The 26,616-nt window shown below is 38.3% G+C and overlaps 1 protein-coding gene across 1 annotated transcript; it reads left to right on the top strand.

The window, feature by feature from the left end:
• Positions 1-782: 782 nt before the first annotated feature.
• On the top strand, positions 783-26,547 carry wdr95 (WD40 repeat domain 95; the record flags this gene model as incomplete). The annotated part of the gene is made up of 29 exons (XM_084419611.1): positions 783-1,091; positions 13,295-13,348; positions 13,442-13,525; positions 13,697-13,762; positions 14,229-14,459; positions 14,568-14,653; positions 15,003-15,095; positions 15,406-15,451; positions 15,536-15,582; positions 15,878-15,995; positions 16,254-16,323; positions 17,054-17,276; positions 17,461-17,566; positions 18,506-18,657; positions 18,819-18,921; positions 19,797-19,903; positions 19,992-20,071; positions 21,649-21,703; positions 21,793-21,838; positions 22,777-22,836; positions 22,945-23,113; positions 23,248-23,346; positions 23,426-23,484; positions 23,595-23,733; positions 23,815-23,854; positions 24,016-24,104; positions 25,828-26,006; positions 26,142-26,237; positions 26,342-26,547. The coding sequence occupies 28 exons, from the start codon at positions 783-785 to the stop codon at positions 26,223-26,225; spliced, it is 2,994 nt and encodes a 997-aa protein (XP_084275737.1). The 3' UTR covers positions 26,226-26,237; positions 26,342-26,547.
• Between the last annotated feature and the right edge of the window lie 69 nt (positions 26,548-26,616).

The following is a 26,616-nucleotide window of genomic DNA, read 5'->3' on the forward strand; positions in this document are numbered from 1 at the left end:
AACAGCTCCTGATACAGAGACTAATTTGTTCTGCTTCATGACTTTCATTTCAGTATGAGGACTATGTTTCGTAACACATTGGTATTCGGTTATTTTCCAGCTCCTGACCTTGAGTGTCACTCCTCCTGTTGTTCATGGTGTTTACTGTTGCCAGGGAATATTGATAATGCTTTTGCCATGCTGGAACCAGTTTGTGTCCTTGAAGATTAATTCATTTATGTTTTGACAGACAAATATGAAGATATTACTTGACTCTAATTTGATTTGACCTAACATACTCTTGGCTTTCGCTTTGCAAAATGAAATTTTGGAGGTGTAAAGTTATCCCTATAAAAACAACAACAACAACAACAACAACAACAACAAAAAAACTGGCAGCTGTCGTTGACAAAATAATTCTGTAAAAATACAGTAAAATGTACAACTGCAATTTTATTATTTAAATCTGTAATTTACACACGCACACACTTTAGAAAGACATGTTTTATGGGGCCATCCCATAGACATAATACTTTTTATACTGTGCAAACTATATTCTATTCCCTAACCCAACACAAGTGCGTGTTTCTGTGTGTGGTTACTCATGACACAGCAACACAGCTAAAAGGATTGCTAATATGTTAGATCTTTTATTGAAAGTAGCCTACTTTTACCTGTTAAAACGTGTCGTCACAAGCACCTGTAAGAGGTATATGCGATGTTTGAGTTTGCTGTTGGGCGATGCGTGATGCGTGAAAGGGCCATTTGCAAGGTTGTTTCTTGATAACTTAAATGAAAAAGAAATGATCAACAAAATATTCAATGCAACACTCTTATGCAGTATTTCGACAGATTTTGGACCAGTGTATGGAGCGGCTGGACTGAACCAGAAGCAGGGCACGCGGTACAGACAGCAGGCTGACAGGGTTCTGCATTCTACGGGGTCCATTTTAGACCATACTGAGAGGAGCCAACAGCTTCCTGCCTGGCTGGAAAGAGAGCTTTTGAGGCAAGAACCCAGACGACACTCTCTTGCCATGGGAGACAATGTTAAACTTAGCATGCGAAAACGCTACAGAGCAGATCCTGCTGGGACCCTCTATGAGCTCAAGGTAAAAGTCAAAGGGTCACACTTTTGCAGCATCTGCTGCTTGGCTGCATTTCCCAACAATTATATTCTACCTAAATTGAATGCAATGCCTAGATTGGGGCAACTTGCCCCAGCATCATCTCTCACTGGTCAGGTATGCAAATGCAGTTGTTATAATAATAAATAAGGGAGTTGGGCAGCTGGATTGATGCACTTCGTAGATCCATAATATTGCATATGAAATTAGAGTCTAATATAATGTTTACTATTTAATATATTAGGTTATATTTGATGTGTAACCCCGCCCCCTCCAGCACAGAGCCCGCCTTCATATGTTCTAATCTTGTTTTGCATTTTTTAAACTGATCTGCTCTAACCGACCAGTAAACAGACCACTGAATTCAGTTTTTACATCAACTTTAGGTATGTACAGAATATGTTTATTTTCATATATTTTGTCTGCTCTAAATCATATCATATTTATGTAACCCAGGGATTTCCCCCTCCAAGTTAAATGGGAGTATTTAAGACACTTTCTAATAATGTTTCTTGGGTACTGGGTTCATATTTCTTTATGATGTGTATAAGGGTATCTACCCCTTTGGTAGAGTTTGGTTGTAATTTACATATGCAAAACGTGGGTTTTACAAACAAGTTAGAGTTTGTCCTTTATTCATTGGTGTATAATTTACTAAGCCCGCCTGATACCTTTGTAATGTGATGTATGATTGGTTCTTGGGAGTTGTGAGGAAAAAAAAAGGAGAAGAAGAGATGTGGCGAATGCGCGGATGGTGTGCGTTTGAAGCGCACCGCTGTAACTTGTGGTGCGTTCAAGTCAGATCGTATTTACGAGTTGAACGCACTTGAACGCCACCACAATGTCGTAAATACCAGTAGGGAGCTCGGGATTTTCTCTAAGCTCCGATCTTTACGAGTTGGGGGCGTGTCAGTGATTAACATGGCGGAATACACAATACGTAAAGGTAGGCTATTTAGCTGTGATATTGTCAATGGGGACTTCAATGGGGCAAGTTTTAGCCAGCGCACATAGGTACGCGCGTGATCATAGGTACTAAACCTATGCGCGTGAACTCGACAATCGATTACTGTGGACTTCGACCGAAAACAGGATGTAAATACAGGTATGTGCGCTGGCTGAATAAACATAATTTTTTATATATTTCTTTCACATCTACTGCAGTCAGATTCACCCGCGTTCACTCAGAAGGAATCACTCATATGACCTGTGCACTTGTAATGACACATCATCAAGGATGTTAAGAGGCTTAAAGCAGGTTTAAAACTTGCCCCATTGAAGTCAACAGGGTGCAAACTTTAAAACGAGGATAACACGGTGTAGGCAACACCGATTTTTGTCGTTGTTCTCTGTACTGACAGCACCCCAAATGTACAAAAAAATGAGCTCAATGTTAAAATTAACCGGAGTTCTCCTTTAATAGTTAACTCAGAAACCCCCTTAACCTAGTTCTGTTCTAACCCTGCTTGCTGTGATGGATTTGAGTGGAAACCCTGAGCTCCGAGCAGAACTTAGCTCATGGTGCAAAGACGCTGTGGTGGATGAAACGCATGCCATTTTGCTGGTAGGGGTTCCTGCTGAAGCTGATGTGGCCTATATTGAGGATGTAGCTCAGACCGTGAAAGCTTGGGGAAGGGTATGTGTAAGAGCTACCAAAGTAGGTGTTAGCCCAGATACTTTAAAAGTATTATGTGAGTGTCGGGAAGCTGTTAAGCCATTGACCGTTCCACCAGTATTGCTGCCTGATGAGGGGGCAGATCCCTAGAGGGTGGTAATAGTTCAGGAGTGTGACCCCTCTCCTGCAAAGTTTGCAGAAAAACTGGCAATGTTCCTCGCTAAGAAGGGAAGTCCATGCAGGATTTGCGATCCTTAGTTTCTCCTTCCAGTCACAATGCTGGTTCTCCTGAGTCGATAATTCGGGCTGTGGGGGATCTGTTGGACAAAACAGGCAGACAAACCACTGACAGTAGTGCATATAGACGGTTACGTACTTTTTCTGGTTCTGTTCCAACACCGCCAGGAGAAGAAAATATGGAGAACTGGATGGACCAAGCTCGCATGATGATCACAGAGTGCGAGTGCTCTGAGAAAGAGAAGATAAGAAGAATTGTGGAGAGCTTAAAGGGGCCTGCTCTTGATATTGTCAAAGCCGTGAGATTTTCTAGTCCTGATGCTGATGCTCTACAGTATCTAGAAGCTTTAGAAAGTACTTTCGGAACCTCTGAATCAGGTGAAGATTTGTACTTTGCTTTCCGTCTTCTCCGCCAGTGTCCTGGTGAAGCACTGTCTGATTTCCTCCGCAGAGTAGAGAAATCATTAACCAAAGTGGTACAAAGAGGTGGACTGTCCCCACAGATGGTGGATAGTGAGAGTAGAGCAATTGATTTGAGGAGCAGTAGAGTCAGACCTGATGCTTCTACAGTTAAGGCTGCGAGAGAGAAAAATGCAACCACCTCTTAGCTCTGTTAAATGAGATCCGAGAAGCAGAAGAGAGTGAAGCCACCAGACAGAAAATCAGAACTACTGTAAAGACAGTACAGAGTCAGGAACAAAAACTCAGCTTTGCAGTTGTAAGCGAGTTAGGAGCAGAGATCCAGGCCTTAAAAACCCGATTAGGGGATGAATCTCCAAAAAATTCCAATTCTCCCAGGATGCTGGAGTCAAAATCTAAGCCCACTAAGAAAAGTGTGGAGACACCACCAGATGAAGTCGAAGCCCTGAAACAACAAATACAACAGCTGCAGCAGAAGTAAGGAGTAATGAAGGTAGGCTATGGTTTGCCAGAAGAACATGCTGCAACAGCAACCCAAACTTTTTCTGCTCAGTCAAGGACCAGATCTTCCTCTGATAGGGAAGATTTCTACTGTTACCGGTGTGGGGAAGATGGGCACATCGCCACAAAATGTAAAGCTCATGAGAATCTTGCTTTGGTTATTCAGAAACTGGTCCATCCGCTCAGGAAGGCGAAGAGTGGAAGGATTGATGCCTCAGGAGCCAGTTCTACGGCTGGGACTCATGATTGTTATTCTGCAAGAAGTCAGGTTGATGTCTCAGGAGCAAACTGTCTTCCAAAAGGATTGGTGGGTCCCTCCTCCCCTGTTTCAGTGAAGATAAATGGACATCCGTGCAAAGCGCTGCTAGACAGTGGGTCTCAGGTGACAGTTGTTTTTGACTATTCCAAATACCTATCTGAGGTGCCTTTACAGCCTCTTCATGGACTTTCTATTTGGGGATTGAGCTCCTCAAGCTATCCGTACAAGGGGTACATAGTGATTGATGCCTCATTTGCTGCTTCTTTTACTGGAGTGGAAGAGTCTATCTCCATTCTAGCTTTGGTTTTTCCTGAGCCCCAAGGTTTTCAGCAAGTCCCTGTGATAATTGGGACGAATTCCAGTTTTTTTGGAAGATTAGCTGCATTGAGTGGAGACCCTAATACTCCTCCTGTGTTGCATGCCTTAAGGATCCAGTCCAACTACCCTGATGTTTGCTTAACCGAAAAGCCAGAAGCGAAGGTCAAATGGGTGGGGCCCCGTGCTCTTATTGTTCCTCCGAGAGGTGAAGTATATGCGGACTGTAAGATGGAGTATGAAAAACCATTGAAGAAGGACATTTTTGTAGTTGAAGCCACGGCTGATGACCAATTACCTCGGGACTATTCATTCCCCCCCGTGGTACTGCCTTTCTCAGCTATAAACATGGACACCTTTCAGCTGCCTGTGCATAATGAAACATCCAAAGAGGTTGCTGTACCTCCTGGCACTGTCCTTGCTCACATGTTTCCAACTGATACTGTCACAGAGACTTGCAGAGAGAGAAGCATATTGAAGAAGATCAACCCAGACTTGTTTAACTTTGGCACATCTGTCATTCCTGTTGAATGGGAAAAAAGGTTACGGCAAAAGCTGTCTGAAAGGATCAATGTGTTCTCGCTTGAGGAGTGGGACGTTGGATTGGCAAAGGGTTTCAGGTTTCAGGTTTCTTTATTTGTACCCGTAGGTATATTTGGTTTACAGTGTCAGAGTGTCATCCATACATTTAGACAAAACACAAACAATAAAAACATTTGACGATACATAAAATGAGAAATATATAAATAATTATAAAGAATAACTAGCATAGCTTCTGTGTCATCTATGTGTTTTGTTCCTCTGATTAATGGCTGCTGGAACAAAGCTATTTTAATACCGCTTAGTTCTGCTCTTTGGAACTCTATACCTTCGTCTGGATGGAAGAAGTTGAAATTCACTATGCAAAGGATGGGCATCATCGTTTAAAATTGAGCCAGTTATCTGCTGTAACTGTCTGGTGTACAGGGACACTGGGCTTAACTGAGACACTCCAATCAACTTACTAGACCATTTAACAATTTGGTTTAGGGAATTTCTGTTTTTTAAGGATAGCTAGATTCCCAAACCATGACACCATACAAAAAGATAAAACTGATTCCATAAAAGCTCGATAAAATAGGACCATGATGGTTTTGTCAACGTTAAAGTAAGATAGTTTCCTCAGACAAAACAGACGCTGGTGCCCCTTATTGCACACAGCTTCACAATTTGCCTCAAAATTTAATTTTGAGTCGATAATTGTCCCAAGATATTTATAGGATTGAGTACATTCAACTGTTTGACCTTTGATGAATGTGACTTCATGTGTATGAGTATGTTTTCTAAAATCAATGATCATTTCTTTTGTCTTTATTATGTTTAACTGAAGGTAGGACTCCTCACACCACGTGGAAAAGTCATCAATTATCGAGCCGTGACAGGTCTCATTGTCCTGAAGCCTACTGACAATTACAGAATCATCTGCATATTTTATGATGGTCCTATTTTCATAACTACTCTGACACGTTTGTGTAGAGGATAAACGAGGGGCGAAAGAATATCAGTTAAAAAATCTAAAATCCAACCCACAAGATTTTTACTCAAATCGAACTGTTCTGCTAGCCGACTGATTAAAATATGTGGTTGAATTGTATTAAAAGCAGACGAAAAATCAACAAACAAGAGTTTAGCGTGAGACCCAGTTTCTTCCAAGTGTTTAACAATTAGATTCAGCAAGGTAACTGTGGCATCTTCTACTCCACTGTGTTTCCTATAAGCAAACTGCATTGGGTCCAGTGCATGCTCCGTTTTCCATAGTATATCTGACCTAACACCACTTCGTTTACCCCTCTTCCTCCTCTTCTTATCTCTCGTTATACCACGAAAGTCTGGTGACTGTAGCATGCTGTCTGTCGCGCGAGCAAGACTCGGACAATTCAGTTGCAGCAGTGCATCTCTTGTGTAATGTATCCTTGCACCATTGACGTTGCATACAAACAGTAGATAAAACAAGATCCACAGGGCGGTTAGGTAAATAAAATCCATTTTTGTATTAGGAGCACAGGAAGCAGTCCATAAAAACAGCTCTCTCGAAACACATACAAATAAATAAATAAAAACGAAAAACACTTAAAAAACAAGTAACACGAGGATGCCAAACTCTCACTGCCGGTCTCCACGTGGGTCTGCTCGACCGAAAAACTGAAACATCACATTCAATTAAATGACCCCAGACCATTCAGAGAGAGATCTCGTCGTATAACTGCTTGTCTGGTAGCAGATGGTTTACAGTATTAGACTTGCGAAGTGGTTACTATCAGGTCGGGATGGCAGAGGAGAGCAAGGATAAAACTGCATTCTTATGCCCATTGGGGTTTTATCAGTTTGAGCGGGAGTTACTGGAGCTCCTGCTACGTTCCAGCGGCTCATGGAGAAGGTAGTGGGAGACATGCATTTACTGCAGGTTATTGTTTACCTGGATGATTTGATTGTGTTCGGTCGTACGCTGGAAGAACACGAAGAGAGACTCTTCAAAGTGCTTGACCGTCTAGAAGAGTTTGTGTTAAAAGTGTCCATCGACAAATTCCATTTCTGTCAAGAGAAAGTCAAGTACGTGGGACACATTGTTTCTGCTTCTGGAATTGCCCCAGACCCAGAGAAGGTGGAAGCAGTCACCTGCTGGAAAATGCCGACTGATCTCAAGTCCTTGCGGTCTTTCTTAGGATTTTGTGGGTTTTACCGGCGCTTTATTAAGGATTATTCCGCAATTGTGAGACCACTGACAGACCTCACCAAAGGTTATCCACCAGTCAAAGGGAAAAGAGACACTGTTTCAACAGGGAAGTATTTCAAGGATACTGAACCCTTTGGTGAACGCTGGAATCAAGCATGTACAGAGGCCTTCAGGAAGATTGTTCACTCCCTTACTAATAACCCAGTGTTGGCTTATGCGGATTCCACTAAGCCCTATGTACTTCATGTTGACGCCAGTTTGAATGGTTTAGGTGCAGTCCTGAATCAAGAATACCCGGAGGGGTTGCGTCCAGTGGCTTATGCAAGCTGAAAGTTGAGTTCTACCGAGCAGCGTTATCCGACACACCAACTGGAGTTCCTGGCTCTCAAGTGGGCAGTAGTTGATAAGTTCCATGACTACCTGTATGGCATCAAGTTTGGCTAGCTGCATTAGCCACTTATGATTTTAGCTTACAATACAAGCTAGGAAAACAAAATGTGGATGCGGATGTACTGTCTCGATATCCTTCTAGCACGGAGTCTGATGAGTGGGCAGAGATACCACAAACAGCAGTGAAGGCTGTATGTCATCTAGCCAGCTCGTCCCTAGGTGGTAAATCTCCTTCAAGGTTGATAGACCAACTCTGTGTCTCTCCACAAAGTATTCCAACGATGTATGCTTGTCCTGCCCAGCTTGAAACTGGAGTGGTGGACAAAAGCAGATCTAAGGTCAGCTCAGGAGCAAGACCCCATCATTGCTCCAGTAAGAAAATAAGTGGCTTCAAACAAAGTGCTTACCATGCCCAAAAGCTCAAATCCAGCTATGGTACTGTTACAATTGACCATCAGAGACAATCTTCTCCATAGAGTAACCAAAGACCAAGATGGAAAAGAAAGATGGCAAATGGTTTTACCTGAGAAGTTCCATCTTCAGGTAATGAAATCCTTGCATGATGATGCAGGTCACTTGGGGGTGGAGCGGACTGTTGAACTGCTAAGAGATAGGTTCTACTGGCCTAAAATGAACCAGGACATTGAGCGGTATGAAAAGACTTGTAGAAGGTGTGTGGCCAGGAAAACTTTACCACAGAGGGCATCCCCGCTGAATCGCATCACTAGCAGTGGGCCTTTAGACCTTTGTTTGTATGGATTTCCTCTCCATAGAACCTGATTCAAAAGGGATTGCAAATGTCCTGGTCATAACGGATCATTTTACACGTTATGCTCAAGCCTTCCCAACTAAGGACCAAAGAGCTGTGACTGTGGCCAAGGTTTTGTGCGAGAAATTGTTTGTGCACTATGGGTTGCCCGCACAAATACATTCTGATCAAGACCGAGACTTTGAGAGCCGTCTCATTAAAGAGTTTCTGGAGATGTTGGGGATCCTCAAAATCCTGTACCTCACCTTACCATCCGCAGGATTACCCTCAACCTGAGCGATTCAATCGCACCTTTATTTCAATGTTGGTTACCCTTGATCCTGCAAAGAAAGCAAAATGGAGCCAACATATTAGCCAGCTGGTACATGCTTATAATTGTACCAAGAACAAAGCGACTGGTTACTCGCCGTACTATCTCTTGTTCGGACGGGAGGCTCGCCTACCTGTGGATCTTCGCTTTGGTACTTCACCTGATGGAGATAATGAAGTAACATATCAGCAGTATGTGGAAAGAATGAGACATGAACTTCAAGAAGCTTACCAATTAGCAGAGGAGACTTCTTTGAAAAATCATCAAAGGAATAAACAACATTATGACAAGAGAGTGAAACCTCAAATGCTGGAAAAAGGAGATTGTGTTTTCATTCGAAACCTGGCTCAAACAGGAAAGCATAAATTGGAGGACAGGTGGAATTCCGTGCCTTACATTGTAGTGGAGAGGTTAAGGAACTTGCCTGTTTATAAGCTTAGACCGTAGACAGGAACTGGACGAGTGAGGACTCTCCACAGAGACCATCTGTTGCCGATTGGAGACAGTGTGAGAATCCCTGCTCCGAGTGGTAAGAAAAAAACAATTAAGAGAAAAAGTAGCTATTACAAATGAGCACAACAGAGTGGAAATGTCTTCTGAGAGCGAGGATGATACTTTTTACCATGTAACAGACCGAGGTGGAATGCAGACCAAGCCACTGCACACATTATTGCCTGAACTTGCCGGTGAGGAGTGAGGAAGTTGTGCACAGTGCTGATGGAAGTAGAACTCTGAAAGACAATGTGTCTGAGAAAAGTCTGGAAGAGAATATGAGAGAGAATTCCTATTCAAACCCTGAAATTGAAGTGGAGGAGTTACCAAAAGAGAAAGTTCAGGTCAGCAACATTCCAACAGTGGAGAGAGCCTCTACGGATAGACGTTCAAAGAGAACCGTGAAACCGGTCATGAAGCTCAGCTACGATAATCTCGGCAAGCCTTCAGACAGACCTTTATCTATTGTGTATAAGGGTATGGTCATACATCTCGGAAACTCTCGGGAGAGGAAAAACGTTTGTGGTACTTTCTGGTGTCATCCACTGGCCCAGTGTGCTTAGTGTAACAAAGTAAACTCTAATTCAGCTCCAATGGCCACAATACAGAGTTTGACTTTCCCTGTAATCTCATGGGGACATGAGAATTTTAGAGGGGGGAGAGTGTAACCCAGGGATTTTCCCCTCCAAGTTAAATGGGAGTATTTAAGACACTGTCTAATAATGTTTCTTGGGTACTGGGTTCATATTTCATTATGATGTGTATAAGGGTATCTACCCCTTTAAGAGCATCGTTCTGTGGTAGAGTTTGGTTGTAATTTACGTGGGTGAAAAACGTGGGTTTTACAAACAAGTTAGAGTTTGTCCTTTATTCATTGGTGTATAATTTACTGAGCCCGCCTGATACCTTTGTAATGTGATGTATGATTGGTTCTTGGGAGTTGTGAGGGAAAAAAAAGGAGAAGGAGAGAGGTGGCGAATGCGCGGATGGTGTGTGTTTGAAGCGCACCGTTGTAACTTATTTGTGAAAGAATCGTGATTAATCCGACCAGGATTGGTTGATTTTATTTATTTTACTAACAAGAAGTGTTGAAATAGTTTATTTAACAGAACTTTGTTTTGGTTTCGCGATCTGTAAGCGGAAAGCTGAGTTATTTTTCAGCTTGTCATATAGTGTGAGTTCCAGACGAGTTAGTGCTAGTATTTATATACTTACTAGTCACTATTCTGTTGGTAGTTGTGTACTTTTAATATCGTGAATAACGGCGATAAGGAGAAGCTTTACGACTGGACATCCAGGTAGCGCCCTGAATCACCGAGAGGTTCAGGGTTCCCCTGGCAACGAGGGATCGCGAGGAGGCCAGGACGCGTATATCAGGGACAAACTGTCAAGTTACCTAACTCGGAGGGAGGACTTTTCACTAAGAAGTTAAGGTATCCCATTTAATGTTTATTTGGCTGTTTGGAGTGAAGCGGCCAATTATCTTTTTATTTTTGCGGCCACAACGCACGCGAGCAACGGTCCAGGCCTGCAACGAGGGGTGAGCGTGATTTTGTGTGTGTGTGTGTGTGTGGGCACACGTGGGTTAATGTGTTTATCGGTCAATTTAAAACTGCCGTAGAATTTTCCAAAAAGGGGTTCGATTTATTGTTATTCCTTTTCTGTAAAGGGCAGTGCATACATGTAAGTAGATTTGATGGTGCATTTAAAGAAGTGTTAAAACCATATTGAGAGACCTTTTATTTATTATTTGTTGAAAAAATCTGTACTCAACTGCTGTATTCATATTCATCTGTGGGTTGTCATACAATTTTAAAAGTACATTAATCATAGAGATTGTGTATTAAATATCCTAACTACCCCTCGGTGACATCATTCTAAAATAGACAGTTAATTGTAGTTTACTCATCCTTCTAGTTTCATCTTTTCTATTTTTCATTTAAATTCATATTTGTTTTAATAAACAATGTAATTGTTTACTTGAAGTGATTTCATCAAGTTTTACTAATTGGTTTGGTTGAAGATTAAACTGAATATTTCTATTGTGTTAATTCACATTCACATAAAAAGTCAGGGTTATAACTAGACAGAGGGAATAGCCTAGTGTATTGTGCTAAAGGGTGTTAAGAGAGTTCCTTTATAATTAGTCGAGAGACTGCCAAATTCAAACCCGAGTACCCGCCCTAAGAGCTCAGGTACGTCATTTCTGAGAGGGAAGGGGGTGCTACATTTAATTCTTCAAAAAGCTATTTATTTTGTCCCAGGTTTTGATGTAGAAGTAGCCTAACCAACCAAATTGTAACTGCTTTTAGCCAACCATCTTTCAATCTTAAAATCTAAAGGTGTCAGTGTAGTATAAGAGGTCACTCTTCTCATACCAAAGCTTCATTAAATTTGCCAAAACCAAATCATTAACTTTCTGCAGGACAAAATTGTTGTCTTTTTTCAAAAATGACATTTTGATTCCCATTAATTCATTAGCTGGATGACCTTTGGATGGGCATGGGCAACCATAGCAGGGTAATCTGTCATGACTAGCGATTGACTGAAATGACACAGTGGACATGCATTATTTATTTCAACAGAGTGCTTGAACTTGCTCCCCAGAAAGCAAATCAATTTTTTTTTCCTTATCAAGCCCAAATTTGTTTGTGCTGGAGGTAATTTGCCATCTGACTGCACAGTGAAATAGGAATGAAAGTTATAATCTGTATTTATCAGTAGGAGAGCAAATAACTACAAGTAGGAACACCTCTAACTAGGCCTACATTTTTCAGTTGTGTAACGTTAACCGTAGCTCAGCTGTTTTCAGTGTTCATTTTGCTGTTTAATGCTGTCACCCTAATTGAAATCTTAATTGTTTTTCTGGCAGGTGCAGTACTTATTATAAATTCCTAGGCCAGCCGGGAAGGCTAATTTACCTTGGGTTCCCTCTGCAATTTCCTATGGATTTTTAGTGGCGATTTTCAATTTGTGAGTAAATTGAGGTCTGTTGTTATTCTAAAGAGACTGTTGTATATCATAAAATGCAGTCTCAAACATGAATTTTAAAAACTTAAGTTGCTAAAAATTTGCAGAGGAAACCCAAGGTAAATTAACCTTATAAATAAAAATACTTATCTAAAATCCTATTAACAATTGTAGAAGAAACCCCTGTATCTTAGACTGGGTAAACCCAGCCCAATCTGTCGCCGATTTGATTTCGCCCTGCAGCTCAGGCTGGAAATCTGTACATTATTCTATCCTGCTTCCGTTACAAATTTGTGGGGACCAATCACAAACTGGCTTATCCACCTGGCAGGCTATTGGTGGGTTTAATCCAATCCAATTCCTTTTAACCTCTCGACGATGCTCAATGGCTTCTTTAGTTTAGCAAACAAATCGCTCGAGTGGGTGTAAATACCACTCACTTTAATGTTTTTTGTTTTTTTTGCACAACCTGCAAAAATCGCTCGATGCCATTGCTGCTTCTGCAAACCGCTGATCAATGCTACAAACCAACACATTTGTTGACACGTTTCCTGCCTGGATTTTTTCGCTGCAAAGTACGTCACCCGGATCGTTAGTCTGATTGGTTGAAGGACTATCCAATTGCGTACGGAGTCATTTGAACTATGCCCGTTGATCACGCCAATGTAGCAAATATAGAGCAGACTCCCCAGACTAATGTTCAGTCTTAAAAGATTGAGCTGGGTCTGGTGATAGCCAGACTACCTATATCTTATATCTTTCATCAATTCATCATATCATTCCTTTATTCATGGTAGATGATTTGACTGGCATGTAATCTATTGATTGTCTGCAGACTGATGAAGCATGTGGGTTTTTGATCCACAACAAAGTTTAAATTACATCATGTTGCAACGAAGCCATTTAAATTTCAAGTGAATTGATTATTGTAAGGAGGAGCAGAACATGTGACAGCAACCTGTCGAAATCCAGCAGCTGAAAGATGTTTGATCATCCAACAAATGTCAAACAACACTTGTCGATTTATACTATGTTGAAATAGCATCCGTCACAGTGACTTTATGGTGTTAATCTTTGTTAATCTTCTTTCTTACAAACCTCTCTGTAAAGACTTGCACATTTAATACATGCTCCTTCCATCTCACATGTTCTGTGAGATTTTTGCCTTTTTTAATTTATTTTTGCTGTCCAACATAGATTGAGAAGATGGTGTCCATTGATGATCTAAAGCAAATTAAACTGGCCTATGATGTAAGTATTCAAAATGTGTTGATTATTTGGAAACCTAATTTAAATGATTAATTAGACACAATATGATTTTCCTAATTCTGTTCTCTTGAGCAGGAGTTTGCAAAGGCTGGCATCCATATGTTGGATTATTCAGAATTCAAATCTGTTGTGAAAAACTGCCCGGGTTTAAAAGGAATTGTAAGTACTGTAAACGTACTGTAAGAGAGGTTTATGTATTCAGTTAGATCCTGTTGCTTGTGTAAATGGGTTAACGGAGACCTAAAATCGTAATGTATGATTGTACAATCTTCTCTCTCTCACTGTCTTCCCACCCATTACTTTGGACTAACACTTTTTGAAACGTCACAGAAAGAATCTTACATTCACCAGCTATTCATGAAGATCGATTACACTTGTGATGGCAAAATCGAATGGGTATGAATAGTTCACTGCTTCCTCTTTAAATCTCAAACTTGCTCTCTTAGATGAACTGACAATTTGTTAAATGCAGTTGCATCTGTTTTTGAGTCGAGTTTTTGCATATAAAAAACCTTTGTGGGCAAGTGGTCAAAATGGGTCTCATTCAGTAACTTTGAATGCACATATTTGTGCAGGAAATTGCTTGCAAACATTTTCAAATAGAAGCCATGATTGAAATTTAGTTTGCAAGTAAATTTATTCCTAATTTCCAAACGTGTATGCAAAAATCCAACTCCTGATGAACTTAATGTTTTTTTTTTTTTTTATATAAATGATATTGTTGTATTACTGTACGTAATGAATACATATTAGGCCTATACTAATTTTATTATGTTATATATTGTATGTTTTCATAGACTCATAGTTTCATAGACTTTCGAAACTCATAAAGTTTATTTAAGTCTTACTCTCTTTCTTTTAGCATGAGTTCTGCACATACATATACCTGGAGTATGAAGCAAACGAAGAGACTGTGCGTCGCAGTAAAATGGCAGCTTTTATATTGCCGGCTAACATTAAGTTTCTAAAACGTGGGAAGCCTGTTGTGAGAATCCACTTGCTTTCTAATGGAACCATTGTGACTCTAAGAGAAGATGGGGTTGTTAACTTCTGGACCCCCAAGCTTTATTTGAAGAGCAAGAAGAATGTGTTTGTGGGTTACATTTACATTTTGTTTACTTCTGTATTCCTGTTCCTGCTCTCCTCCATTTTTTAATTAACCAATATTTAATTTGAATCATTTCTCTGTTTCTATATCCAGCCTGAGAGATCCATCAATCGAAAACAAAAATGGTTTACTGATTTTGTGCCAATGTCAGAGTACAACAAATTGATCATTGGAACTGGGTAAACTGCTTTTAAAATACATTTATTTTTACATAACAGTCTTTATAATACACTGTAGTGTATAGAACTTTCTAATGAAGATTTTTCCCTATGGCATGCTGTTTCAAATGAAGATGAAGTAGTCAATTTGCAGATGCTTTTATCCAAAGCAATTTACATTTATTACAGTGACGATTCCCTTGGAGCAGCCTGGGGACTGCTCTGTTATTCTGCTCAAGTATAGGCCTGGCCTACCTTGTAATTTTGTAGTGTTCCTGGGAAAAAAACAGTTTTATATATAAAACAGCCACATCTGATCTCTGCCTTTCCTTCAGTCAATCCAAACAACATATTTTCTCCCACTTTACAGATCCAGAGAGATCCAGTTTTATGAACTTTCATCTTTGGAGCCTTGCTGTCAGTTGAGTGCACTAAAAACTGTGCCTTTAAACCTGGATTACTGGTGAGCAGACCTGATTCATGTCAGACATGATGTTGATGTGATTGCTGTTTTGTGAAGTTTTGGAGTTTTATTCATGTTCAATGTTTTCAGATATGATTTTAGTTTAAAAAACAACTTAATTTGCTCTGCATTTACAAAGTAACATGATATTAGAAAACAGATCAAATAAAATAATAAGGGTATGTTATGTTGGCTCTTGCATTTTTATTTTTGTGTACTAACATATTTAAGAACAAGAACACTCAATGCTCTTTGTTGATATGTCAATGTTTGCTTTTCTTGTAATTAAAAAATATACTCATTTTGTTAGCTCTACTGGCCCAGATGAATGTGTCATTGTATATGGCGATTCTCAGGTAAGTAAACGAAGGCAGTCCCACACATATGAATTCCATGAAATACAGTGTGTTTAACTAATCACAAAGCTTTTGGCACTCTAGGGCTGTGTGAACATCCTGTTAATAACATCGTTCAGGGATAAACTGAGGTAAACAAGGTTTCTTAATAGTAAAAATTTTCCATGTGCAGTTTTGTAAAACAAAATTACAATAGCATGTCATGCAGGCGTGTTCTAATTTTCATAAATTAATGAATAAATTAATTAGGAAACATTGATTCTGTTCTCTGGAGAGATGTGAAAGATAACTGGCATGTTAAGAATATCATATTACCCTGCTCACTGTCTGACACTGTGCATGATATTCATCTTATTTATATATCCTTTTTATAGTATATTTTATGCATGGTTTGTAAGCTTTTTTAAGAATGCATTTATGCCCTAGATTGTGGAAAAGTTTGCCGATGGTTGACAACATTCCAAACATAAGCCTCGACCGTGCAGTTCAGTCTCCAGAAATGACATTTATCAGATGGAAAGTCCACCAAGACTGGGTGTCAAAGGTAAAACATTTATTATTATTATTATTATTATCATTATTAATGTATGTATTTTTTTTTTCTTCTTCTCATCCTATGTTGTTCTATTGCTGCAATGCACATGGATATACATTGCAATCAATTGTAAATATTCCATCAGTGCATTAGTGTAAGATATTGACAGTGAAATATTTTACTAAATTAGTTTTTTATAATCATCTCATTTTTTACAAAAGAAAAAACAAGTGTCTAAAATGTAACAATATTTTATTATCAATTCAGGTGAAATATTTTCAAAGCTTACCTGCCATTGTATCCTCATCAGGGCATGAAGACTCTGCCATTGTTATAGGTAACATTTAAAAATGACTTCTATTGGTTTACTTTTTGCAGTACATTATTGTTGATTATTTTATTTTCTCTCATTTAATAGGATTATATGTCACCCCAAAATCAAAAGGAAACAGTAGAAATCATATTTTGCCTGAATAAAATTAAGCCTATTCACTATTTTTTTTTTTTTTACATTATTTCATGGCACTTAAGCACATTGTCTTCCTCATTATTGTATTACAGTAATGAGAATCATAATTAAAAATAATGAGAAATATAAGCAAGAGGGAAACAAGGAATAAGATAATGAGAATAGGGGTTGAAATGGGCTTAGTTGAATGAAAATAATGTCACAGAGCAAAAAATCTTATTGATCCTAAAAATTGCATTCATTTTATTTATTCAAGATATAATTTAAGATAAGTTTACTATTGATTTTAGGGTGAAATCTGACCTAAACATTCATATAAACCCATGTGTACAAAAAAGTGTATCCTCCTTTCTCACTTCTTTCTCAGTGATGTCTGTTTAACATGGCAGAAGGAAGAAAATAGCTACTCTGGCGCCTTGCATGTTTAATGCCAGATGAGAGATGTGTCAAAACTCTCAGTGCAATGAAGCTCCGGTTAAACTCATTTGAATAACACACCATGACTCAGAAAAAGGGGAAACGGGATCTGAATCTGTCAGCTGTGATCTGTTTGAGTGGATATGCGTGTATGAAGGTTTGACAATCTGTTTTTAATTAGGATTCATTCATCCATCAACCTACATGCAAGAGCAGATGAGAGAGATGGCAGAAGTGAGCGAAAAGGGAAAGTCTACGAAAGTCACACAGAGGGCAACCGGCAACCAAACAATCTTCACCGTTCCTAAAGGAGTCATGACCTTTGATTTCTGTGAGAAGCGTAATCTTTTGGTCACCGGCGGGTTGGACAGGCTGTTGCGCATGTGGAATCCTTATGTGCCTAAGTATGCCTTTTATCTTTAGGGTATCATCTTCATAAGTGGCATCTCTCTGATTTTAATTCTTTTGGACAATTTCTTCTCTGATCTATATAGGTGTCAGAAAATATGAAATATACATAGATAATACTGTGTTATCAAATACTGTTGTTAAATGTCAGGCTAGTAATTTTACATTTCGAAATGGCAGTAGACCAACAGGGATTTTGAAAGGTCACAATGCCCCTGTTTCCTACCTCTGTATCTGCTCAGAAGATGGGCACATTTACTCAGTCTCCACAGACAAGACTGCTAAGGTGAGGAATTGATTCATTACTTAAAATCCAAAGTCAAATCTGGATTTATTATATCAAAAAAGTGTTTTAAATCTTCTCAATATGAAAAAGCCAAACATTAAACTTAGCTAAAGTTAAACTGAATGTTCATAATTAGTAAAACCAAATGCAACATTTATAGACTGCACCACTTGTTTATTAAAGGATAGTTCACCCAAAGATTGAAATTCATTTACTCATTCTCAAGTTATTGTAAACTCGAATGACTTTCTTTCATCTATATCCTGAACACGAGGTTTTTTTTTTTTTTTAAACAAATGCGTATCACTCTTGTCAGTATAATGAAGGTGAATAAGGACAAGGCTGTCAAGCTCCAAAGTGACAAAAAGCACCACAAAAAAAGAAATAGTTAAATCCACCCAGTCTCTCCTTGATGCATTTATGAGAAAAGTAATGTCCAGTTTGTGAAGGAATCATTCTTTGAGTTAAATTGTTCTTTTCTATGAATCAGTTGATCTAGTCAACTAAACCTGCCTGAAAACCGGTCTGAACCGGACTGATCTTACTCATTGAGTCTCAATGATCCGGTCATAGTAAACAGCCCACTAAAGTGAAGATTAGCATGGAATAGTCTGTTCATCACGCAAAACTATTCAGAAGACTTGCAGTGTGGTGTGTAATTCACAAGGACCACTTTTATGAAACTATTACATTTGAATCCTTTTTGAAGCTTGACAGCATCAGTCCACATTTACTTTCATTTTTTTGACAACAGTGGGCAGAATATTGTTTAAAATTCTCCATTTGTGTTTCACGTCAGAAAGAAGGTTTGGAACAACATGAGAGTGAGTAAATGATGACAGAATTTTCATTTTCTGTGAAATATTCCTAGTTACGTGCTACATGAATATGAAAATGTATTATTTTTTTTATGATGACATTTTATTTATTTATTTATAGATATGGCACATTAAGGATGAGACGTGTCTGTTTACTGCCGATCCAGAGGCAAGTAATATCCAGGGAGAATTGTCTGTGTGCCTCTACTCTTCAGCTGTGAAGGGGCTCTACATCGCCACAGATTCTCTCGCCTTACTATCCCTTCAGACAAAGTATGTATCGTAGATGTTATATAACAAAGATTTCAAAGCCTATTATGAGTATCAGTTGGCTGTAAGACATTGGGTTGTATGTGTATTTAGCTAAAATTTTCTTGTCATTTAGTTGTCATGCATTTTGCTTCCTTTCTCCTTTCATATGCCATCTGTTGTAGACCACAGCCTAAGGGCAATCAGATTATGTCCCACAAAGAGCCAGTGTTGTGCTGCGCATACAGTGAGGAGTTTAGGCAGGTGGTGAGCTGCTCTAAGGGCTCGGTGAGTGCTTTTGACAAGTATCTGTATGAAATACATTGAGGACACAGATGCTCTGTTCCTCATGCTCATAGGTCGGTTTTTGAAAGAAGCCTCTTGAGCTCACCAGGGCTGCATTTATTTGATTAAAAATACAGTAAAAACAGTACTATTGTGAAATATTATTGCAATTGAAAATAACTTTTTTTCTCTTTTAATATATTTGAAAATGTAACTTGCCCTTTTGATGGCAAAGCAAATTTTTCAGCAATCTTCAGTGTCGCTTGATCCTTCAGAAATCATTCTAATATGCTGATTTGGTGCTCAAGAAACATTCCTTATTGTTCTCAATGTTGAAAACAGTTGTGCTGCTTAATATTTTGTGGAAAACATGATACTTTTTTTCAGGATTCTTTGATTATAAAGTCCAAAAGAAAACCATTTATTAGAAATAGAAATATCTTGTAACAGTGTAAGATATTTGACTGTCTCATTTGATCAAGTTAATGTGTCCTTTGCTGAATGAAAGTATTAATTTATTTAAAAAAAAACAAAAAGCTTACTGACTCCAAACCATACATAAAAACATACAAGTACTTCATACGTCTTGTGTGCTATATTCCAGTTCTTATAAAGTCATATGATAGCTTTGTGTGAGTAACAAATTGAAATGTATGGGTACAGGTTTGTTTGTCTTTTAGTAGGGTTTTTGGTTGAAGTGAGCAAAATTGTGACTAAAATCGCTTATTATTGTTAGTAGTCAAGGTTCCTTTAAAATTCATTTTTCTTAAGATCCAAATAATAGATAGGCCTATACATTTTTATCCAGTCTAGTATTTAGTAAAGCAACAGTCCCTCTTTTCTAAATGTAGTACTTTAACGTATTTACTTGAATTCAGGTTGTCAAAGTCTGGGATGTGGAAACTGGAGCTCAGATGTTTGAGTTTGGAGGTGCTCATGGAGAGTCTGCAATTACCTGCATGGCTCTTGACTCTAGCGGAAGGAGGTTGTTAAAGCTAATTTAAATATATGACATAACATAATATTACTGTTTTGTGCAATTATTTTTTTCTTTCTTTCTTTTTTTTCACCAGGCTAGTGACTGGTGGAAGAGATGGCTGCCTTAAGATGTGGAACTTCAACAATGGCCAGTGCGTGAAGATATTCAAGAGAGGTCAATAATTCCTTATAGTTCTTAATGTGCATTTGATTGATTTGCTTTGCTCCTGAGTAGGGTTGGGAACCGAAAATCGGTTCTTATCCAGAACCGTTAGTGTTTTTGAAAAATACCGGAACCGTGCGAAATTCCTAAGTTTCAGTTCCGAAAACAGTTCTGGTGCGATGTGTGGGCTAAGTGCTGGGAGCTTATCCTTTAATAGCGACGTCTCAGCTCATGAATATTAAAATAGTAAAATAGCACTGGCCCTCGCACTACTCGTATACGTTTTGCGTCAGATATCAACACAGAGAGAGTATAAAGGCAGTAGAGCTGCACGATTAATCTTTAAACGATCTCGATTCAAACACTCACGCAATCTTACAAAAGGAATCGCCGGTGCAGCACAGATGTCTACTGATTAAAAATATTTATTTAAGGTGCATAACAATAATTGACTACCGTTTCGATGTAAAGTTACATCTTCACTCACGCAATCTTATTCCTAAATGACAAAAATTTCACATTCAAATCTGTTTGCGCTGTCGTTCAGAGAGCAGTTGTCAATATATATGAAACAGCTTTACTTTCACAGTCTTTTCAACCACACAGTATCGATATTTCTGTGTAACAAATATTCAAATGATCACAGAAGTACTGAGGTAAAAGTTTATAGTTCGAGTAAATCACCTTTTGAAAGTCGCTGCCTTCGATTACATCTGATGCTTCAAAACATTCATAAAGATGACTGTTAAAGCTGCAGTCTGTAACTTTTTTTTAAGTTCAGAATTAAAATTTATATAATGAGCGAGTACATCATGAATGCCTGTTTTTGTCTTGTCCTGATTCACTACGGTAAGCCTGTAATAAGCGTTTAGACTCGGACTACTTTACACCGGTCGAGTCGGCACCGCTGCGGAGTAGCCCAGTTCCTGCGTGACTCACCCGCATCATAGACATAAACAGAGAAAAGTAGGTCCGGCTACAATGTTCTTACGCAAGACGCATGCAGTTCTGTTTATTAACTGCTAGAGCGCTGATTCATCCAGTAATGAAACAAGTGAAGTTTTTATGAATCAATCATTCAAACCGATTTAAAAAATATTATGTTTCACTGGTCTGGATCTTAGATGTGTGTTCAAGCATATTCTGCCCTTTCTGAGAGGGTATTCTCCACTGCTGGAGATACAATAAACTATAGGAGAGGTCCCAAATTATCCTAGAGAATGCAGAATTGTTTATTTTCCTTCAGAAAAATGTATTATTTTTTGCAAAAATTGCTAAATAATATGTTGAATTTGTTGACATTATCAGTCTGTTAAACTCATTTGACAAGTATAAGAAATAAACTCAAAAAGGATTGTGCATTTTCCCTTTACTACTATTTTTTTAATAGTATAATAATTTTTATTGAATGGGAACTGGAACCGAAACCGGAATCATTTGGCGGAACCGGAATCGGAACCAGAACCGAAAAATTTCTTACAATTCCCAACCCTACTCCTGAGTAAGACTGATTATTCAGAGTATATTATATCCCACATTCCCTATAAAGCTGTTGTGAAGTAAAGCCCTTCATTATGTTTTTTTCCCAGATGGAAAATGTGCAGAGATTTGTGACTGCCTCTACCTGACACTGCACATGAACGCGTAAGTCTGCTGACTGCAAGCGCCATTATCTTCATGGATATTATTATCCTCATTTTTTGGCTGATTCACTTTTTTATTTCTTTTGGCAGATTTGTGATTTCTGTTGGTTGGGACCACAGGATCGACATTTACTTGGTGAGTTTAAGGTGACCAGCCTGCTTCCCTTACAACCTTTTTTTATATCAGCATAATTCCCCAGATGGCTCTCATAAAATGGTTGACTGCCATGACCTGTTTCTTCCCCCTGGTACTCTCGCCTTTATTGCTGTTCACTAGATTTCCATATTTCATTTACTTCAATGTTTCTCCCTCCTCAAAAGTGCTTGAGTGCTGTTTGGTGTGGTTTATTCCTCCATTCCCTTCTGACAGTCCATTATTCCATCTATTACAAGAGCTTTTGTTCACTTTAGAAAAGAGAATCCGAGCTTCGTGAAAAAAGATAGCCTAAATGCATGATTTTGACACCACTGGAGAATCCGTATCTCATTTTATTAAAAACTTTCTATCTATCTATCTATCTATCTATCTATCTATCTATCTATGATTTTGGTGATTTTATTGCTAAATGGCATGTAATTAATAAAAAAATACTGTATGGTTGTCACGGTTATGAAATATATATAACATTGTTCTAGTTGTTTTTGGATATTTGAATCCAAAAATCAATATTGTGCCTTTAAATGAATGAATTAAAATTATTCTCCAAATGAAAAATGTATTAGATTAATCCCATAACCAACAAAATACATTTATGTACTTGCCGAGGGACACAGCTGTCGAGTTTATGACAAAAAAAAAATCTTTTAAAAATGTTCAAACATTTTCTGAACTATCTTTTTCTCGCCACCAAATTACATAAAATCAAGGATGTGTAATTAGTACTTTAACTTGTTGGTCAGGTTGCCTTATATCTGAATGGACCATTCTTTGCCAGATTAAACCACAGTATGCATCAAATTTAATGCCAGTGATTTAATTTAATTCAAGAGACTGTGAACAGAATAGTGCAGAATTGCCAGTGACTACTTTTGAAGCTAAACACGTTTATTTATTTATTTTTATTTTTTTGACAGGACTCCAAAGAGGAAAAACTGTACAATCAGAGACCAAAACCTTCTTGGCAGGACGATGTGGTATTAGCATCCTCCACAACTCACACCCATGTCTACACACATGTACTTTGAATCCCCTTCAAATATGCAGGGGCACTTTGGGAAATGTGTTGAATGTTTCACACACAGAGGAATGGGCACAAAGCGGATATTCTGTGCATTGCTCAATGCAAACCACACTTCCTGGCCACTGGCAGCTACGATGGAGAGATCATCGTATGGAATGTAGTGTCTGAACGCATACTGTCTCGCTTCCAGACTCCTCAACAGACCCCTCAACAGAGCAGCAGTTATCCTGGTATTCCAATCTTCCCATGAATTTTCTGTTAATACTGATTTCAGATTTGCTGGTCCTCAATCAAATCTGTTATATGAAAACTTGGTATATTATGCACAACTCATATGGATTACTTAAAAAAATTTTATTGATAGTTCAATGCACAACTGTGCTGAGCCTCATCTTCTTAAAGACCCGGGCGTTTGTCCCTGAATTGTCGTCTTCTGCTTGGCTTGTATCTTCAGACACTGAAGGTAAACTGGTCCTTGCGATGAATAAAATGATAGAAATCAGTTCATATACAATTTGCAGAACGTATTTCATCTTTCAAAGGTTATGTTCATTTCTGGAGTGTTCTGAATGGCGGGAAGTTCATCACATCTTTTCGGGCTGTAAGTAGTATATTCGTATATCTTATATATCATATATTTCCTCAAGTTTGATTATAAATTCAATGTCAACAGAATGAGATAAAGGTTCTAATTAAAATCTTATGTTTAAGTCTCAGCATCAGCAGGCGATTATGAAACTGGCTTCAACGCAGGATGACAGCATGCTTTTTACAGCCGATCATGTCGGCTTCATATACGTTTATGATGTCAAGCAATATGCCCTGGGACCTGAACAAAACCCTCCTGAAAGTAAGGACAGTCCTCATTTTATTTTTATTTTTTTATGTTTATGTTTATGTTGAGTCTTGATGTAGCGTTATTCATTTCTAGAGGTGAACTTCTGGCGTGCACACATCAGCAGCATCACTAGGTAGGTTCAATAAGTGGGGGGAAAAAAGCAAACAAAAAGTGTTTATTCAATATTCTTACTATTATTTTATGTATTTTCCTTTCATTTTTGTTTAGTATTTGTTATAAAAAAAAAAAAAAGACATCTCATTAACATTATTACCATAATTTCCTCTCCTCAAGCTTGAAGATAATTGACAAGGACCAGTTTCTGCTTACCTCCTCATTGGACTTCTCAGTGCGGTTGTGGAGTATCCATGGGGAGTTTATAGGTACATCTACAAGTTTGCTTAGATTTTTTTTTTTTTTTTTTTTCAGGAAGTAACAGTTGTGGCATGTGCATTATTTTGCCAATGTGCATCATACTAAGTATCATATTAAAATACTTGGACAGCATTTCCTGCAATACTTTTTCAGCAGTTCAACAACGGCACTACTAATTCTACGTAACCAGTGTAGTCCGATTCCGGAATAATGACTCTTGAGTTGGTTCTTTTTAAGTGAATCAAAAACTTTCAGGTCAACCAGTGCAGTCCAACACCTGACCGAATAACGCTAATAAATTGGCTCTATTTTAAGATGCAATCTGTGGGGTTAAAATCAGTGGTGGACGAGTCAAGTACTTGAGTAAATGTACAGTGTAACAAATTATCTCAAAAGGGAAATATGAATAATTAATCATAACTTGTTATTATTTAATATAAATATTTGGATCAGTTAATCGAATTAATGTAGCTGAATTAATATTACAGTCAATTAATCTGTTCATCCAGCGAACACTCAGTATTGATAGTCTATCAATTCTCAGAAAGGATTTTTTCGTGGCCTCAGAAAAATAACTCTTTCTTAGCATGTAGCAAGCAGGGAGCAGAATCAACACTCAGCTAAAAAAACGAAATCACAAACACATAACTAATCTAACCAAACACATGCACACAATCACACATACATGGGTTAAATGGAAAATTAAAGTAAATGAAAACAGAAACAGGGAATGAAGCTATGGAAAAGAGTAATTTAACCATCTAAAAGAACCATCAGTTTCTTGGTTTAAAAGCACCTGGTTATACTAAACCTCTAGTTAATTGTACGATACTTGCAATGCCTTAGCCATTGAACGAGCATCGAGATGCAGTCCCAGGAGAAAGTCTTGATGATTCCATGAGTCTATGGTGTTGAAGATGCAATCAATTTTAAAAATCAAAATGTATGAACTTAACTTCTTTATCACCAAAACTTATTATACATGATACGTATTATTATTGTTATTGTACACTATTACTGCAGATTTAGATCACAAATAACTGACAGTCATGACCTAAATATGATTTTCCTTTACAATAATAATGTTAAAATTCAGAATTAGTGACTTATTGCGTCAATCAAGCTACAACGATACAACATTTTGACCGGATCACTGAATCAGTGAGTTGTTAACTCAAGAACAGCTGCAGTCAGATTAGTCAGATTCATGAATGAATGGTTCAGTGCAATTTGTGAACCAATTCAACAGGTTCATTGGAAAGAATTGGCTTGTTCATGAATCAATCTATCGCGTCTCAGCTTGGGTATCAGGTGGTGATTTCTTCAGTTCAAAATAACGAGGAACGATATATTTTTATGAAATGAAGTAGAGTAAGAAGTATGATATTTTGTGAAATGTAGTGAAGTAAACATCTCCCAAAAGAAAAAAAAATACTCAGAAAAAGTATATACTTGAAAAATGTACTTGTCAAAATCAATGTACAAAATTTGTCACGTTGACCATTGCTACAATACTGACAATAGATCCTTTTTTTTGTCCGCAAAATTTTGCTAATGTGACCGCACCTTTAGTAGACCTACAGACTACTACTTGAAATGATAAAATCAAACTTTTCAATTTGTAGGTTCACAAGACATAAGCTATATGTGTTTGATTCACTGAAAAGAACCAATTAATTATTTGTTCAGGAATCAGATGTATGACAACCTAAACTACATTGAACTCTACAGGTACATTTGGACAAAATGAGAGTTGGAGCATCGACACACCATCTTCTTGGAAGCACCCGGCTGTTCCCTCGGAAATTCTCATAGATCCTTTAAGCATGCCTTCTCAACCCATTCTGGATAGAGAGACCGATCTGTCAGATGTCTTGGACTTGGTGGAAACTAAAAATAAAAAGAGTGAGGTAAGATATTTGGATGAAGCCTGGTGTGGTCGGGGGTTGTTTCATAAAGCTCTGTTTTCCCCACGAATGGATCAGGTGGTGTTTCTGAGATTGAAAAATGGCTTCTAAAACAATCCTAATGTGCTTTAATTGCAGCTGGATGTCCTCATCGATGAAAGTGACCATCCATCAATCCTCAAAGAAAACGAATCTGCACAGAGCAATTCCAGGTGTGTCTGAGCCTGACAAGAGGTTAGTGTATAATTTCATTCAGACCAAGCACACATCTAAATGTTAACCAAGTCTCCTTATTAAAGACTAACAAATTGGATTTTCTCAAATTTTTTGGATCGCAGGCAGTGCCACGCAATATTCAAACGTATCAGAACTTCAGACAGAATGGGTCTCAAGGACTACCACACTTCTGAGGACTCAGACCTTGTTGTTAACCTTACAACAATTAAAAAAACAGATCTCTCCAAAATCAATCCAACGATGCAGATGACTAGTCACGTCAAAGTCAGCATGCTAAGATAAGGACAAATAAATGACATAACAGTACTATCAAAGGAGTGAAGAGTTATTTTTTCTTTAGATATCATCTCATGATTTAAAGACATGCACTTTTCAT

The sequence above is a fragment of the Rutilus rutilus genome, assembly GCF_951802725.1.
Source record: "Rutilus rutilus genome assembly, chromosome: 9".
Lineage (NCBI taxonomy): Eukaryota > Metazoa > Chordata > Actinopteri > Cypriniformes > Leuciscidae > Rutilus > Rutilus rutilus.